We start from the raw sequence: 19,778 nt of genomic DNA, 5'->3' as shown, positions 1-19,778 counted from the left end.
AGTTCTTCACCGTTAACTTATTCAACTCCCTATAGTCAATGCACATCCTATGCGAACCGTCCTTCTTCCTGACGAAAAGGATCGGTGCTCCCCAAGGTGAACTACTCGGACGAATAAACTGCTTACCCAGCAGTTCCTGCAACTGAGATGACAACTCCTGCATCTCTGGCGGTGTCAGTCGGTACGACGCCTTAGCGATAGGGGCCGCCCCCGGCACCAAATCAATCCTGAACTCCACCTGCCTCTCCGGAGGCACTCCAGGTAACTCCTCCGGAAACACGTCAGCAAACTCTCTAACCACCGGGACCTCTGAAACTGAAGTCTGATCCCTGACCCGCGTGTCCACCACACACGCTAAATAACCTGCACATCGGTGCTGAATATACTATCGAGCCCTGGCGGCCGAACAAAACCCTGATCCTACTCTGGTGCCCTCACCATATACCACCAGTTCTCCCCACTTGGGGTTCGAACTACCACTCGCTGTCCCTCACAGTCTCCCCCACTTGGAGTTTGCATGCATATACCACCAGTTCTCCCCCACTTGGGGTTCGAATATACCACCAGTTCTCCCCCACTTGGAGTTTGCATGCATAGATCTGATCTAGTTTCTGAATGTTAAAATGTTTTTAATTGTTTTAGAAACTGAACTTTATGAAAAATAGTATTTGCTTGAATCTGCTCTACTCACCACGACATGGAAGGTCCTCCTCAACGATGTGCACAGCCTGATCTAAAAACGAGTTTTTGTGTCACACCACGACGTGGTGGCTTCTTTTCCACGGCGTGGTAACCTCTTCGCCACGACGTGGCGACACTGTTCCTAGATTTTGTTACAAAATAAAATATATTAGTTGTCTCACTGCTCGCCCCTTAAGTTATCTGCCTCAATTGAGTTCAACATGTAAATTTGTCAATTTTACTAAAGTTAGAAAATATTATGCTTATTGATTTAATTAGTCAATTAATTGTTTAATTAATTTGTTGAGAGAAGAACTTTGGAAAAACACTTGAACAAACGTTAGTACAAGTATATGATTGCGGAATAAGTTAATCTCAAAGGATCATGAAAGCTCAACAATAATAAGTTAGATTTGTTAGATTGTTAGTTGCGGAAATGTAAAGTGCTGAAATATAAAGGAAATGTAAAGATAAGTTATATCAAGTAAACACCAAACTGATTCGTAACACGGTTTGCATTCAAACACGAGTTAGTAAATGAGATCAGGTTAAAGTGAAGAGGATCTTCGATGATGATCAGTAAGTAAGTAAGATAGAGATAAGAGAAAGTGATCTTTATATTTCAGAGAGAGAGAGATCAAAATATCATTCGTAGATAAGTGATAAGAGATAAGAAGTATAAGTGGTGAGTAGAGTGTATTTGATACAAGATATGAGCACTCTATTTATAGAGTCTCCAAAAGTTACATCCGAAATAAACAAATAATAAAACTACTAACTAGAATGTCCATGCAAGGTCCATTGGATAAACTAAGGTTATCACGCTAAGTCAGTTGGACGTAACTGAGTCTTCCTTTCGGTGAGAAGATTGCGGTAGAGAGACAGTTTGCGGTAGCAAAAGTAGTTGCGGTAGATCAAGGATGATTGCGGTTCTCCAAGTTTAAGAGGGTCACTTCTTGCTTTAACATTTCCCCCTAAGTGACCTCTTCAACTTCTCCACTACTAATTGAGCTTCAGAAATTTGATAAGGAGCCACCAGAACTTCCTCACTTCTCCTAACCAAGTGATTCTTCTTGTAATCTCATACTTCACTTCATCATTTGTGTGCTTAGTCCTTTGAACTGAAGCCAATGTGACTTCAAGTTGCTTGCGGGTCATTCGATGCATTGCGGTGATTGGAATGAAGTACTTGATATCACTGTCTTTTAAACACAACTCCAAGTTCAGGGAAGTTGGTAGCTCCTAAGGATCTTTCTTGATATCCTTCGGTGAACACTGATGCAGGTTCAAGAGCTGGGAGATTGAACTTTTAGGCAAGTACTGGATGAATGTCCGCATCGATCTTGGCAAAGTCACACACTGCAGACTTAAGAAATTCGCAGGCTTTCTCATACGCTATTTTCATCTTCGGATGCTTCTCGGACTTGATTTGAAAGACCCTGGAAATCAGAAACACTTCCTCAGGATTCATGCAAGGAAAATTTGCTTGAGTCCTGATGTAATCATCTTCTCTTCTCGTAAGCTCATACTGAACAAATTTCGTCTTCATGAACTTTCTAATCTTGTAGCTCTTCACTGCTGATGGTCTATCATTAGACCAAATGCTTTCAAACTTAGATCCATGCTTGGAATGGAACTGGTTTAGACGTTCAAACTTAAGCGACAACCTTTGATGCTCTGGGAGGCTAAGATCGACAGGGAAGAATTTGGAGTTGGGAGAAATTGGAATGTCCCAGTATCCATCACAAGGTAGCTCGGCATAAGTCAAAATTGGCCTGTAATCAGAATCATGTAACCTTCTGGTGGGATTTACCCAAGAATGAATGAGGGTTTCATCAATGGTTGTGTCAAAACCATGATCTCTCCAGATTTGTTCAGCAAATTTTGCCGACCTCCAGTCTTCTTTCCTTTGACGAGTAGCATGCGAGTCATTGGAGTGATCCGAAGACATCTAGGGTTCCAAATTCTTGAGATGGGGAGGAGTTTCTGGATGGGGAGTTTCTTGATGTTGAACTTCATGTTGCGGGGGATCTTGTTGCGGTGGAGGAGAATGATGGGATTGCACCGGAGTTGGAGGCCTGTTTGGAGCCGCAGTTGGAGGAGTTTGATGATGAAGTGGAGAGTGAACCGAAGTTGAAGTTGTATGTTGCGGGGATGGTTGCGGGGTCATTATCCTTTGATGAGAAGGACCAACGCTTGAGATTCTTGGGGGAAGATTGATGTTGATTAGAGTGTTCACTTCCCCCTTTTGAGGAAGAAACTTTGTGTTGCTCCTCAAACCACTGTCTGAGGCCATCAATCTTCGAAATAAATTTTATCAAATTGAGACTTGATCAGGTCAGAGAGTTGAACATTAGAAGGAACTTCGGTGTTGAATAGCAGATTGTAGATTTCTTTGGTTAACCGCAGAATTTCGTCAACACTCGAGTTTGCCGTGAGAGAACGTCTCAGGTCATTGATGGTTGTTTGTAGCACCGCAAGAGCAGACTCATATGCATTCTGCATTTCTTGTACAAGGTTCTTTGAATTAATGGGTTGACTTTCCAGAGAAGACTTAATTTATGTTTTGAGTGCGGTCACCTCTTTGATAAGGTTTTCAATAGTGGAGAGGAATTGTTTGTGATCCGCAGTTCGATTGTTGTCAAGGGCTCGAATACCCATTTCAACCTTCAAGGATATTCTCTCTGCAGACAATCGTTCTCTGGTTTCTAATCTTTCCACTCGTTCAGCCAGAGACTGCGGTCCAGCAATATCTTATTGTTGCGGTTGTTGAATGGTGACTGCGGCCAAAATTTGGTCGACTTTGGATTGTAACGAGAGAAATTCCTTTCTAGACACCGCCAACTTCTTTTTTTTTTCTTCTTTTCCTTTGGCTTTGAGGTGGAGTTTTGGGATCCACTTGATTTTTCTTCTTTATCAAAAATCATCACAAAATCGTCTGAATGAGCAGGTTGATCAATTTCATCAACATCCAGATCATCAAGTCCAAACATCGGACCTGAGCTGATCTCTATTGCGGTGTCATCAGCGTTTGAGTCATGATTTTCAGCATTTGTAGGAGGCTGAGATGGACCAGCACCATCTTGAAGATTCTGAGCTTGTTGAACTGTGGCTTCCATTGTGGACATCCATTCTTGAATCCGCGGGATATCATGGACAGTTTTCGCGCTGATGAATGCATCAGCCCAATACTTAGCTACGGTTTGGATATCTTTTTCCCGTTAATGAAGTTGTTGAGTTTGCTGAGCCTTACGTTCCTAAAACGCCCTGTAAAAAGCTTCATATTTTCTGATTCCAGATTCAGTACTGGGTTGGTACCGAGTCCAGGAATCGTCAGAACAGTATCCGTTAAATCCTTAAGTTCGCACCGGGGTGTCCCCCGGGTTCGTGGATCCTTGCACATTACTGCTCACCACGCCTAAACCACTTGTCTGTAATGGTGGTGGAGTAGGATTTCCCGAGCTTCCTTGGTCTCCTTGACCTGTAGTCAAGTGTGGCATCGGCTCGGTTCTGGCAAGGGCGGAAGAATTGTCATGTAGTTGGTCAGGTGTTTGCAGTGTTTGTGTTACAGAAAGAAGGATGGAGCGCAAATCCTCAGGCTCAAAAACGTGTAAGTGTGCTGCCCTGGAGACCTTAGGGCGTTTTGTACTAGTAAGATCCCCTTGGGATCCAACTGGGGTGCTGTCTCCATGTTCTGTTGAAACAGATACACCTTTTGTATCTGAGTAGGAAGAGAGGGTAGAAGCGAATAAGCCTGCGGGGGCTCCAAGGACTACCAGAGTCTTTCGAGAGACTGTGGTATGAGTCCGGTCATGCATTTGGCTATGACTATGGTTAAGTTTCAGTTTTTTGCGTCTGAAAAGATCATTGGAGTCATGATTAGAGCCTTCTTCAACATTGACAGGGATGCCATGAGATTCATATGGAGAAGGAGGAGTTTCATCTGAGGACTCAACAGCCATGGACTTGCGTTTCTTGGAGGGATTTTCACCCTTTCTGACTATGTTGAGGGGAGCTTTCTCAGAGAAAACAATTTGCTTGCGGTGCTTGGGTTTTGGTTGACTAGATTGTTCTTCGGTATAAGGGACTGAGGTTGAACTAGGAACTGCAGTACTAGAAGGACCTTGGGTGTTGGTAGGAACTACAACAGCCTAACTAGGATGAGGTGAGGAGGAATGGTATGGGTCAATACCATCCGTAGCCTCAATGTGGTCAGTGACTTAACGAGAATTGAGTCCAATAGACTCCAGGATGTGTCCAAGTAGTCTCCTAAGAGGTCCAAAAACAGATTGATCTTTGGAAGGGGTGTGCCTTTTCAAGTCGCGGGTGATAAAGAGTGTGGAATCGTCACCTGTAACGCCAGTAGATCCGGGCTAGTCAATTTAGAGACAGTGAGCATCAAAAATGAGTTTTTGATGGAAGATTATTTAGAATGAGTAATCTTAACCAAGTTTTAGAATATGTCACAATGGTTACGTGCATATAAAGAATGCCGAAATCCGAGTTATAACGAAGAAGTTATGGCCCATCGAAGTTTCGCGACAAAACCGGCACGACACTATGCGACGTAAATAGTGAATTTACGATAAAGGACTTTTTGGCCTTAGTCATCTAAACAAAAGTTGTAGTATACGTTAAACCGAGAGCGTGCATAAAAAGAACGCCCCAATCTGACTTCGTATGAGGAAGTTATGATTTTTCTAAGATTTGGCCTAGCAGTGCACGACCCGAAACTCGAATTTTAGATCGCGCGGTTTTTGGCCAACGCAAACTAAATGAGAATTTAAGATCTCATTAATAGGAATTCAACGACAAAAAGACAGACGAAAACGGAGTCCGTATGTAGAAGTTATGAATTTTACGCGGACATTTAACAGTGTAGTCACCTTCTACTGTTAAATTTAAGATCGGTCGAGAATTAGCCGACGAAGTCAAAAGGAAAGTTGTAGATCTTATTTTTAGCTACGCGTGGATATAAAGAATGTCAAAAATGGACCTCGTATGCGAGAGTTACAGAATTTTAGAAGTCGGAAGTGTGCTGTGCGAAAATGGGTGATGTGACACAATCTTAGCCATTGCTTTCTCCCCAAGTCTTGCCACCAAATGGTGACATGTAGCACCAAGTTCAGCCATATTTCACCCTATAAATTGAACCTCTCCCACCCTCATTTTCTTCACACCTTTCCCATTCTTTCTTCTCTCTACACTCTTTCTAAACCTCCCAAAAAAACTCCCCTAGCGCTAGAAGAAATCCCCGGAGCGCTCGACGGCTCCGAGAAGAAGAGCTTTCGGCTCGGAAGTCCTGCCCCTGCAGAGCCCGGCTTCTAGCCAAACCCTCTCGTAGGTAAGATATGCCTACCTAATTTTTAATATAGTTTTTATTTAAATATAGTAACATTATTACGACCTTATAATAATTATTTGAGCTATTATTATGGGTTATATAAGTGTCGTTATAATATCTTTTTAACTACTCGCGGTACGGGGAATCTGGTTTACAGGGCCACATAGGGTTGTTGGATTTCAGAAGTGCTATATGCCAAAATGGTCCTGCCCTCCGGTGTTTTATGTCTGGCCCCTGTCTGTACATAGTGGTTGGAAAATATTGTTTAAACGCTTATATAATAATAATAATGCTCAGATTAATAATTAGTCACGGTAAATATTAGACTAAAATTTAGCGATAATAATGCTAGGTTTCGTCGAAGGAAAATAGAATCGTTAAAAGTGAAGCGCTACCCGAGTTTGGAATCATCACTTTACCAAGTGAGTGCATAGTTACTTTCATCTTACACATAGATATGAAGTATTTTATATAAATTACGTGCTACGTGTGCATATTATCTGTATACTTGCTATCTATGCTGGATGAACGATTTTATACATGTTTTAAATGATTTAAACTGTATATGTATTTTATATCTACGAATATGTTGGGTAAAACATGGGTAGATGAATGATGAGAGATGAAAGATGATATGAGTGAACATTGACAGCTATAGACTTAGTGCCTAATAATTAACATCGGCAGCTATGGACTTAGTGCCTTTTGAATAAACGCTGGTAGCTATGGACTTAGTACCTGATAGATAAACATTGGTAGCTATGGACTTAGTACCTATTGAATAAACGCTGGTAGCTATAGAATTAGTACCTGATAGATAAACGTTGGTAGCTATGGGCTTAGTACCTATTGAATAAACGCTGGTAGCTATGCACTTAGCACTTGATAGATAAACGTTGGTAGCTATGGACTTAGTACCTATTAGATAAACACTTGTAGCTATGGATTTAGTACCCGATGGATGAACTTTAGCAGTTATGGAATTAGTGCTTTAAGCACAAGCATTGACAGCTATGGACTTAGTGCCTGTTATACAAACCCTGGAAGTAATGGACTTCGAAATGAACGGATGCAGGATAGATGATTCTTAGGGTAGATCCTTAAGAGTAAAGAAGATAATGGGGATGGGTAATTGGGTTGATTGTTTGATGTTTAAACATAATAATTATATTATTGTGGGTTGAAAACCCTATGTACTCACCAGGTTTCCCAACCTGACCCACTCAAGCTTATTTATATCACAGGTTTCAATACGAAGCTACTTTACACTGAGAGATTTAAAAGAGATGTAGATCACTAGTGTAAATGAGTGTAAGTTCTGTTTATGCTTATGTTTCTGTATTGACGATGACATCCCAAGGTTTTAAAAGGAATAAAAATACATTTCTTCGGAAATGCTTTGATAACACATTTATCATGTTTTACTGGGAACAAATTCCACAACATTTTTATCAAAAGAAGTACTCTGATTTTTATAAAGCATAAACAAAATCGGTCTTTTCTGGTCGTGAAAAATGAGGAGATCACATCACCCATATCTAGCTTCGCCTCCTTGTGAAGATCTGAGACGCGGAGAGACCAAAAACGAGCAAAAGTAAGCTCTGTAGCATCTTATCGTGGAGTCTCCTTAGGGATGTACTGTAGGAAGTCATCCCACAAGATTTGACCGAAGTTGACCGCGTTGTCGGTGAAGATGCTCCACACAAGCTCGAGAAGCTTGATCCCCATAGCCCAAAATAGGTCTGACACAAAAAAGTGATTTTGAAAGAAACTGAAACGTTGTATGCTACAAAATAAATGTTTCGATTTTATGAGGAATTTTTATTTAATGAGAACCATTAAATAGCACACAATGTTATCAAAAGATTTATGAAATAATTGTGGGATCCTTTAATGAGACTGCGGTGAAAGATGATGACTACAGTTGAGATATGGTATGGTTGCGGTAGCTTGAGCTGAGGAAACACTCGATCAAACAGTTAGAAATGAAAGGAATTAAGGACCCGAAGAATATATAGATCATATGTGATTGCGGTACACATATGATAAATATATTGTTCTAGAACCACAGTGAAGAGAATGCTTCAAGATTTTTTTTTTAAGAAATGAAACAAGTTATTCACAGGACTGCGGTAGCTATCAATTCAAAAGGAATTGCGGGTCAGGATTCAACATTCGTAACATTTCTAGAAAGCTATTCAGTTTAGTGGCATCAAGTGCTTTTGTGAAAACATCGGTTATTTCCTCGTGTGTAGGAACAAAAATTAGTTCGATGTTACCTTTAAGTATGTGGTCTTTGATGAAGTAGTACCGCAATTCAATGTGCTTCGTATTTAAGTGGTGAATTGGATTGTGAGAAATCGCAATGGCACTCTCTGAGTCACAATAAATTGGTACCCGCAGCATTATGTACCCATAGTCCATCAGTTGAGTCTTCATCCAAAGAACTTGAGAACAACAACTGGCAGTGGCCACATATTCTGCCTCTGCGGTAGACAACGAGACAGAATTTTGTTTTCTCGAAGACCAGGTGACTAATCTTCCTCCTAGAAATTGGTAGCCACCGGAGGTACTCTTTCGATCTGATCTACAACTGGCATGATCCGCATCGGTGAAGTCTTGTAGGCTGAAGTCGTTTCCTGTTGGGTACCAGAGGCCTAGAGCTTTACTTCCCTTAAGTTATCTGAAGATTTGCTTGACTGGGGTCAGATGTGATACTTTGGGGTCAGATATGATACTTTAGGGTCGGCTTGGTATCGAGCACATAAGCTTGTGGCAAAGACAATGTCTGGTCTACTTGCGGTTAGGTACATCAATGACCCAATCATTTCTCGATAAGTTTTGTGATCCACTGACTCTCCGGTAGGATCAGCAGAGATCTTGTATCCAAAAGCCATTGGGACTTTGGCTGAGGAGCAATTGTCCGTTGAATATTTCTTCAGCAGCTCCGAGGTGTACTTTTCTTGATGGATGAAAATCCCTTGAGGGACTTGTTTTACTTGAAGACCTAGAAAGAAATTGATCTCTCTATTCATGCTCATTTGAAATTTGCTTGTCATGAGCTTTGCGAAGTCATCCACCATATTTTGGTCTGTTGAACCAAAAATGATATCATCCACATATATTTGGACGAGCATTAAGTGATTACCATTTTCCCTTCTAAATAAAATGGGATCAATCACACCTCTTTTGTATCCGGACACGACGAGAAACTCTGAAAGAGTCTCACACCATGCCCTTAGAGCTTGTTTGAGACCGTAGACTGCCTTTTCAAGCTTGTAACAGTAGTTTGGATATTCATGACTTCCGAAGCTTGGAGGTTGTTGCAGGTAAACTTCCTCCTCCAGTTCACCATTGAGGAAGGCACTTTTTACATCCATTTGGTGAACCTTGACGTTCTTATGTGCCACATACGCCAAGAAGATGTGTATGGCTTCCATCCGGGCTACAGGGGCATAAGTTTCATCGTAGTCAACGTCTTCCAGTTGATTGTACCTTTAGCAACAAGTCTTGCTTTGTTTCTTACCACCGCACCGGATTCGTCAAGCTTGTTCTTGTACACCCATCTAGTACCGACGATTGAGTGGCCTTTTGGCTTCGGTAAAAGCTTCCACACCTTGTTTCTTTCAAACTCAGCAAGTTCTTGCATTGCAGTGATCCAGTAGGGCTCCATGAGTGCTTCTTTTATGGTTCGAGGCTCGACTGCGGACATGAAGGCTGCGTAATAGCAGTGGTCCGTTAGATCACTAGAAGATCGAGTTTGTATGCCTACAGATGGGTTACCAATGATTTGACCCAGTGGATGATCTTTTGTCCAGATGTGAAGGCGGGTTTGTAGGTGATCAGCGGTTGCGGTAGAGGGAATATCTTCAACATCAGAGCATTCTGCGGTTGGAGACGGTAGTTCCCCCTTGACTTGAATGCAGTCCACAGAAGAATCTTGGACTGTAGGAGCTTGAACTACAGCTGTGGAAGAGGTTCCCCCTGAATTGCGGATGGGAGTTCCCCCTGGATAGATAAATGCGTGATAACCCTTCAGATTGATCTTGTGTCAATGTTTTCAATTTCTCCATCCTCAAAGTCTGAAGTAGCAATTGAGTGAGTTGGGACTCTGTGAGTAGATACCGGAGTTGTATCTTTAAGAACTGGAACCTCGATGGTTGTCTGAACCGGAGTTGAACTTTCCCCCTCAACCGGCGAGGTGGAAGTATTGAGTGAAAAATCATCAGAGAGATGGACCAGATGCTTCTGTGTGTTGTTGTTGAGCTACCGGAGACACAAGAATTTCAGAAAGGTGTGTCGTCTCTACGGGATCAAATAGGTCATCATAGTTAACTTCAACTATGTTTAGGGGACCCGAAGAGGCTGGGATATCACTTTTTAGGATGAATTTGGTTTCAGTTGAAGGAGCAGTGTTGCGGACATAATAGTCATCGAATTTAACATCGAAGCTTTCGACTATCGGTCTTGTTCGTCTGATGAGAACCCGGTAAGCCACTTTATTAGTGGAGTAGCCAAGAAAAATTCCTTTATCGGATTTGGGTGCAAATTTGTTAAGATGATCCTTGTTGTTGATCACAAAACATCCGCAACCAAAAATGTGAAAGAATCTGACATTTGGTTTGCGGTTGTACGATTTCTTCGCTCTACAACTCCATTTTGTTGCGGTGTGTAGGGAGCTGAAAAATTGTGACTGGTGCCTTTGGAAACCAAGAAATTGTTCGAGAGGTGATTAATGAACTCGGTTCCATTGTCACTTTTGATTCTTCGAACTAGTAACTTGATTTTGAGCTTGATCTCTTTGATAAAGTTAATCAGGACATGCGGTGTCTCTGATTTGAGTCTCAAGAAAAAGACCCAAGTGAAACGAGTGAAATCATCAACTATAACCAATATATATTTCTTATGATGAAGACTGGCTACGGCAGATAGACCGCAGAGATCAATATGAAGCAACTCTAATGGTTCTAAAATTGAAGAATCAATAATGAGTGGATGGCTTCCCTTTGTTTGCTTTCCACACTCACAAGCTGGGCAGAGTGTATCATTGTTGTACTTTAGGATGGGGAGACCTCAGACAAGTTCCTCGGTGACCAGGTTGTTGATATACCAGAAGTTAAGATGAGCTAGTTTGCGGTGCCATAACCAGCTAACTTCGGATACTTCTTTGGTCAGAAAGCACAACTGCGGTGTACCAATGATTAATGAGACATCCAAAGGGTATATTGTCCCTTCGGACTTGGATTTGATCAAGCAGGTGCTTCTATCACTTTTCATGATGAAGCAGTATTCATTATCAAATTCAACTCTATGACCCGCTTTGCAAAGTTGACCTACACTGATGAGATTATGCTTGAGTCCTTCTACGTAGGCAACCATTTGAATTGAGAAATTTCCGGTTGTTAACACACCATAGCCCCTGATGATTCCATTTGCATTGTTTCCGAAAGTGACATGTCCACCATTACATATAGGCCTGAAGTCTCGTAGGTATTCTAACCTCCCGGTCATGTGCAAGGAGCAGGCACTATCAATTAATCACTCATCTTCTTGTTCCTCCTTGCACATTGCCTACAAAATTAATGGGTTAGTTTGGGCACCCAAACGAGTTTGGAGCCCGAGGACAAATGAGAACTTTTCTAACTAGATGCATATACGTGTAGAGTATGTTCCCATATTAAGTCAGTAGAGTTACTCAAAGGGCCGCTATGATTAGGGGAATAGGCATGTGCGGCGTGGTTACGCCTCACAACAAGAGGTTGTTAAGCCTTTATTCTCGTCATTTTGCACCCCGAACACCCTTATAGCCTAGCTTTGATGATTTGAAGGATGTGGAAGGACCAAGGGGCGATTTTGGGTACATATGGCTTGGATTACAAAGAGAAGCTCATGAGGTAATCATTTTAACCATTTTTGATCTAGTAGGGCTTTAATGGTGTTTTTGATTAATTGAGCTAATGGAGTTAGATTATGTTAATAAAGCTCATTAGTATTGTTAAAGAAGGTAGTTAGATGTCTTATACAAGCTTGTATGTGATCCCTATGAGTGGGATCAATCAGATGAGAGTTAGGTTTTGAAACCCTAACTAATGATTATGTATGTAATTGATACATTGGAGTTAGATTATGATGAATTACGCATTGTGGGATGTTTAATTCATCAATTGAATGAGATTAAGAGATAGATAATGAAAAGCTAGATTAAGGATCCATTAAGTGGTCATTTTGACTTTAAGAGTCAAATGATCTTGAAAGGCTAAGACACATATTAAGAACTTGTATGTGTGTTAGGCCTAAGAGCAAGAAAGATGGATCAAGATGCATCAATTAAGGAAATGAGCCAAAGTGGGACAATTAGTCTTCACAACCTAATGATTATGTATGTAATTGATGCATTGGAGTTAGATTATGATGAATTACGCATTGTGGGATGTTTAATTCATCAATTGAATGAGATCAAGAGATAGATAATGAAAAGCTAGATTAAGGATCCATTAAGTGGTCATTTTGACTTGAAGAGTCAAATGATCTTGAAAGGCTAAGACACATATTAAGAACTTGTATGTGTGTTCGATTAGGCCTAAGAGCAAGAAAGATGGATCAAGATGCATCAATTGAGGAAATGAGCCAAAGTGAGACAGTTAGTCTTCACAACCTGATAAGGTGAGTTATTACTCTCACACTCTCTCTCTTTAGATTATGGTGTGTATATATATATATATATATATATATATATATATATATATATATATATATATATATATATATATAGAGAGAGAGAGAGAGAGGTTCAAATGTTTCTCACATCTATTGTGTGCTGGAATGCACCAATAAAAATTTAGTAAAAATTAAATTATTATTTAATCAAATAAAGTTAGATATTAAATGATTTCCATAATTATATGTATATTAAATGATATTCATAATTATAATTCGTCTTTTATGGAAACTACTTAAATTCGTTATTAATATCAGAAATAATATTCTTTCTGAATGAATTTGTATCTAGAAGAATGAGATTGTATTCTACCAGAATGAGAGTGTATTCTAGTATAATACACGTTCGTTCTTCATATTTCATGTAACTTTATTCTATTTTAAGTGATTGTGTCCTGAAACAAAACACAAATCCATACATAAAAACGTAGATGCGAATTCATTCTGAAATAATGTTGCATAGAATATGAAGAACGAGAGTGTATTCTACTAGAATACACTCTCATTCTGCTAGAATACACTATCATTCCTTTAGATACGTCATTAATGTCAGCAATAACATTCTTTCAGAATGAACTCGCATCTAGGTTTTTATGTATAGGTTCGTTTTTTGTTTCAAGACTCACTAACTTAAAATACAATAAAGTTGCATAGAATATGAAGAACAAGAGTGTATTCTACTAGAATACACTATCATTCCTTTAGATACGAATTCATTCTGAAAGAATATTATTGTTGACATTATTGACGAATTTAATTAGTTTCCATAAAAAGTAATTATAAGTATGGATATCATTTAATATACATATAATTTTTACTAAATTCTTATTGGTGCATTCTAGCACACAATAGATATGAAAAACATTTGAACCTACTTCTCTCTCTCTCTCTCTCTCTCTATATATATATATATATATATATATATATATATATATATATATATATATATATATATATATATATATATATATATATATATATATATATATATATATAGGTGCAGGTATTTAAAGTAATCATTGTGTTATTGTATGCATAAATGTGGGCCAATCAAAATTAAGTAAAAAATTAAATAATTAAATAAATAAATAACGGTAATTTAGTAATTTGTTTAGTAACTTCCAAAATAATCCCTATAATCATGGTATTGACTTTTAACTTAATCTCTCCAGTTTAAATCTCGTTCCCCTCTTTATCTAAAAACCAAATCTTGGCCGATCGGAACTCTTCCTTCCCACTGATCGAACCCTTCTTTCTCGTCAGCCTCATTGCAAGGGCCCTAATCCCTCTCCTCTACCTCCTTCTCATATCCAGAGCTTTCTGTTTCAGTTGTGTAAAGGTGTTGCTCACTGCCATGGTCACAGTGTTCTTCACAGGTGTCCATTTCCTTAATCTCTACCTCTCATATTCCCCTGCCCTCTTTTTTTTTTGTTTGGTTTAATAACAGTTGGAAAAAAATATCAGAGATATGAAGCCACAAAACTTGCTGGTTAACAAAATATCTAATTTGTTCATTTCTTGGCTGGTTCGATTGTCATCAACACACGAAGAAGGAAGAAGGATTCACGAATGGAGCAGGGGAAGGACGAAGGTGGTTACAGGGGGCTCCGGTGGTGGCATGGTCGAATGCTCACAGTGGCAGCAATCGATTCAGTTTGGTGGTTTAGTTGCGGTCATCGATCATCAACAGGTAAAAGAATACACAATATACATGTAGCACATCGTGTTTCACTTAGAACCGATGTAAGAAGAATACACAATATACATGTAGCACATCGTGTTTCACTTAGAACCGACTCTGTGTTTGGCCCCTTTAGCCATTTAGCTAACTTTAATCTATTTAGTTTTTCTATTTATATTGTTTTTTTCTTTACTTTCAATTTTTCATTGTAATTGTACTCTTGTATTTTTAATAATGAAACTAAGAGCATCCACAATGCAAGTAGTATAAGAGTTGAATAGTGTGATGACTAGGATTGAATAAGAGTTGAATGAAATATGGGTGATGACATAAAGTGGAGTTGAATAGATGAGTTGAGTGATCATTGAATGGTTCAATAAAAGAAATAAAGTGGTGATTATGATTGAATAGGTGCAGGGCCGGCCTTACCTTGTGTCAAAGTAAGTAAGGGCTTAGGGCCCCGATTTTTAGTACAAATTGTTAGTTGTAACACAAGCCGCCACAATTAATGCAGCGACGATTCAATTTCAGTGTTCTTCGTTCTCGGTGTCTCCTCTATCCTTCCAATCTCGATTCTTGAAAATTGATTAACTGAATGAGTGAAAGTCTGAAACGCAGCCAACAACTTCTCTAATCTTCCTTCTTGATCGATTCTTTGATTCTCAGTTGAGATTTGACGATTCAAGTTTGTCAATTTTAAGAACAACAATATTTTATCTTTTTAGTTTTTAGGTTTCAAATACATTGTCTTTAGTAGTATAATACAACATCATTGCATCAAATATAGATGATTGACCAATTGTTGTATCAAGAATAATAATATTTTAAAATTTTAGTTGAAGAAAATCTGGTTTTAGAAACTGAAATCTCTGATTCTCTGTAATCTGTATACATAGATGAATATTGATACAACAATTTGAAATTAGAGAATTTGTTCATAGATTTCTAAATGTTTCAATAACATAAAACTTTTTCATGTTTGTCATCCAGGGGTAGCTAAGTGTGAAGTGTTTGGAATTGTTTAAAAATTTGAGTTTTCCATTTGACTCACTGTGTCCAGCAGACAAGCAGGAGGTATTTCCTTCAATTACTGCAGATTCTAAATCTTAAAGACTCACTTTTTCTATTTGAAATCTGCAACATGTCAGTATCCCTCATCTTGAGACTTTGATCATTTGGAGATCTGACAAGTCTTGTACTACTGAACATGACAGGATGTGAAAACATGTGCATGATGGATCAAACAAATTTGTTAGAAGCTTCTGCTTCTGGTGGAGAAGTTGCAAAACAGTCAATGTTTTTCTTCCCATGTTAATTAGAAAGGTTATTCCTTAAGGACTATAATGTTTAGTGTACTGATTATTTTCCTCTCACTTCCAAGTACACTTGTAGAACTGTATGTATATTAATGTATCTCAGAATAACTTTTGAATCACCCAGATTCACATTGCAAGAGTTTAGCTATGAATGTTGTGTCGGTTTGTCTGAAATTGAAGGCTTTAGCAAATTGTTCCCTATGGATAAACTTGCAGACGATGAATTAGGACACATGAAGTGGCTAAAAGAATATCAATATAATGAGGTGTGCCTCGTAGGTGATGACGAGCTCACCAAAGGCAGAAGTCTGTTTGTCAAGGTATGTTGTTTCTCCCTTAAAAACATGCATATGCACTCACAGGCATTTTACAAAAAACAGAAACATAATATTTTTTTGAACTCCGCCATTTATAAACTTTTTAGTTTGTTATTTCCGGTCCCAAGCCGGAATAAGAGATGAATGTTTATAACATTAAGTATATTAATGGCCAAAGGGGTTCAAATTTTTGGTTTGTTTAGGGCCCCCAAACTGGTTGAGCCGCCTCTGAATAGGTGTTTAATGGGTCATGGGTGGTATTGCATACATATTTAAAAGATGATGTGAGTTCAATGGATTGTGTATGACTAACATTATTTCATTAGTTTAGAACGATAGGCACAATGTTGTTAAACACGTGAGCCGGACAAACTTCTACCTTTTTATAAAGCGGGTCATAAAAGAATCGGTCCTGTCTAAAGTTGAAAGTGAAAACGCTAGTGACGTGAACGTTGAGATTTAGCCACACTGGATGGAACGTCAACATAATAAATTAATAATTAATCAACAGTAAGATACACTAGGTTTGATGTAAGGATTACCGTATTCATCATATATAATTATATATATACTACAACACGTATCCAGTCATGCTCATATTATAACTTTTTAGAAACTAGCTAGATAACTAAACTGATCATGCATAAATCACCATGTAAACAGTTCTCATAGTAGACATTATTTTTTGGAAATTATAATAAAATTACATAACTACATATGCCTATGGGATTAGTTTACAACGACTTTGATTAAAAATAAGTTGAAAATGAACATTATGATTTGTGACGCTGTGGTTGCTGGGGTTATCTGAGGAAGGTCGTAATTGGTGATGGGTTTAACTCTACTCATAAGTTGACTTAATCTTTTTCCATTAATTTTAATAATTTAGAAAATTGACACTTAACGGATAAATACCTCCTTTTATACTTCCACCAAAAACAACCTTTTGCAAATGGCGGCCCACCCGAATTATTGTTTCTCAAACACGTTTGAGGATGTTCTTGCATCCTCTCTACAATCACCAACAAACGATTCCATCGTCTTCAACCTCTCGATCCTCAGAGACAAAGCCCAGCAGGTTCAAACCATCGCCGACATGTTCTTCACCCAAACACAAACTCAATCCATGACTTCTTCCAACTCAACCTCCGTTAACATGGAGAACCTCGCCGGTTTGCTACAAGAAATAATCGTGATCGCGTCTAACGTCATGTTCTCTTGCCAAAACATTGGTAGTACTCCTGTTACCAACCAGATTGACAACACCCATGAGTTTGATCACCAGTTTGACCAACCAAACGACGTGTTTAAGTGGTCCGGTGGAGGAGTAGAGAAAAGTTTCGGCAGCGTTAACTTTAACACGAGAAACGAGGACAATCTTTTAGAAAAGCGGAAAGAATTGCAGGTTCAAAGAGATAGACACAGTGGAACTGGGTACGACATCATAGAAATGGATGCAGCCGATTTGTTAGCGAAATATACACACTATTGTCAAGTGTGTGGTAAAGGATTCAAACGAGATGCGAATTTACGCATGCACATGAGGGCGCATGGAGACGAATATAAGTCTAATGCGGCTTTATCGAATCCCCTAAATGGTGGCACAACGGTGAAACCAGCAAGAAAGTATTCGTGTCCGCAAGAAGGGTGTAGATGGAATCGTAAGCATGAGAAGTTTCAGCCACTGAAGTCGATGGTTTGCATGAAGAATCACTATAAAAGGAGCCATTGTCCGAAGATGTATTCGTGTAAGAGGTGTCAACAGAAGCAGTTCTCTGTGCTTTCGGATTTAAGGACTCATGAGAAGCACTGTGGGGATGTGAAATGGCGGTGTTCTTGTGGGACGACGTTTTCGAGAAAAGATAAGCTCATGGGTCATGTTGGTTTGTTCATAGGACATACACCTGCAGATGTTGATACAAGTTCTTCGAACAAGATTCAATGAAGTTAGCAATGGTGGTTTGTTTTTCGAATATGTATTACAAAGTTACTTAATCATCAAAATTGAATATTAGTTACAAATGATAACATTTGAGCACTTCTCGAGTTCGATGGTCATTGGTGTACGAACATAATTTGTCTAAATATGAACAAAATAAAAAGATAATTACCTTCCTAAGTCATTTTCACGTTTTAATTTGTCATCTAAATATCATGTATACGTCAAGTAAGATCTAACCTAGAATAGTTGGTCATTGATAGTAATATTTGAACACTTTTAATAAATTCATCGATTAATCATGTAGTATATAAAAAAGTTACTTAAATATAAACAAATAGATAACTACTTTCCTAATCCATTTTCCAAAACAATTAATTAGTCTATAGAATTTAGGGCATGACCCTTGCTAATTAATAATCTTGTAAAAATTGTGAACGGCAATAATCTTGCAAATCACTTGCAAAAGGCCAAAATCACTCTTTAGCTTGCAAATACAAAAGTGAATTATTTAATTTTATGTTATTTTATTACATAATTATATTGTTATATTATTAAATATATTGTTATAGTTATTATATTTTTATTAAATTATTGTTACAATCCATATAACTAGATTCAAAAAGTCTTTTATGAATTACATTTATTTATAGTTCATAAAAATGACCATAAAAGGTATTAGTTTTGGGGATTTGCTAAAACAACCATCATTTCCAAAATAACCATCATGAATTTAAACAAATATATAATATGTATCTTTTTCGTTTTCGTTTTTACATCGACTAATTTTTTTTAAACTTTTGTATAAAATCGTCATTTTAAAATGTTTATGTACATCAATTTTTTAATCAAATGGTTTATTTTATGCCCTTATGCCTTCATAACTTTTATACTTCTTATTTGTGATGTTTATTTTAGTTTTTCTAAGATTTCAATAAAAAGTGAAACATTTTTTTTTCGAAACTTCAGATTTGTTAAGCAATATTTTGACATGCTCTTGAAATCTTGAATAGTTTTTTTTGTCTGAAATTTGAAATTTACTTTTTTGCCAGGAAAATTATCTTTACGACATGTTTGATACATCAATTTGGAATTAAAAAAAATGGAATTGAATTGATTTTATTTCTATTATTTGTTTAACATTAAAAATGAGAGAATAGAAAACAAAACTTAATTCATTTTCCCCAAAAAGAAAATTAAGGAACATATAGAATTCGAAAAAGTGGTGGACAAATGGAAAAAGAAAGTAGCTCTCACTTGTTTCTCTGAATTCTCCCCTCTCACTTTCCCGTCTCTCCCTTTTGGAGTCCTCGAAAATCAACTTTCTTCTTTGTCGATTTTGGCTTCCTCTCCGATTGACTTCGGCCACCTTCCCGGTATGCATCTCTCTCTCTCTCTCTCTCTCTCTCTCTCTCTCTCTCTCTCTCTCTCTCTCTCTCTCTCTCTCTCTCTCTCCCCCACACACACACACACACACACACACACATTTTCCTACACATATCTCATCATTATGCTCTCTACTCTAGTTTTCATTCTGTCAATACTTAGACTAAAGGGAGTGGTAGCACCCTTAGTACATTGTCATATCAGATTTTGTTAAGCCATGTAAGCATGTGTTAAAAAACCTTAGAACATTGTAAAAGATAGGGAGTGGTGGTGAAGCCATTTAAATAGAATTGATTTTGAAAAAAAACAAAAAAGAAAAACAAATAAAGGCCAACCAATCACAGCCCACATTTCCTTAAACCAACCAACATGCAAGCCTCTCTCTCTCTCTCTCTCT

The 19,778-nt window shown here is 38.2% G+C and overlaps 1 protein-coding gene across 1 annotated transcript; it reads left to right on the top strand.

Moving 5' to 3' along the window:
* Positions 1-16,988: 16,988 nt before the first annotated feature.
* Positions 16,989-18,175, top strand: LOC145120324 (protein SENSITIVE TO PROTON RHIZOTOXICITY 2-like). The gene has a single exon (XM_079056156.1). The coding sequence runs from the start codon at positions 17,009-17,011 to the stop codon at positions 17,999-18,001; it is 993 nt and encodes a 330-aa protein (XP_078912282.1). The 5' UTR covers positions 16,989-17,008; the 3' UTR covers positions 18,002-18,175.
* The last annotated feature ends 1,603 nt before the right edge of the window (positions 18,176-19,778 follow it).

Source organism: Lactuca virosa, chromosome 6, assembly GCF_052849685.1.
Source record: "Lactuca virosa cultivar CGN04683 chromosome 6, Lactuca_virosa_CGN04683_v6, whole genome shotgun sequence".
Classification (NCBI taxonomy): domain Eukaryota; kingdom Viridiplantae; phylum Streptophyta; class Magnoliopsida; order Asterales; family Asteraceae; genus Lactuca; species Lactuca virosa.
Note: the sequence above shows the minus strand (reverse complement) of the source record. Positions and strands in the feature narration are given on the sequence as shown.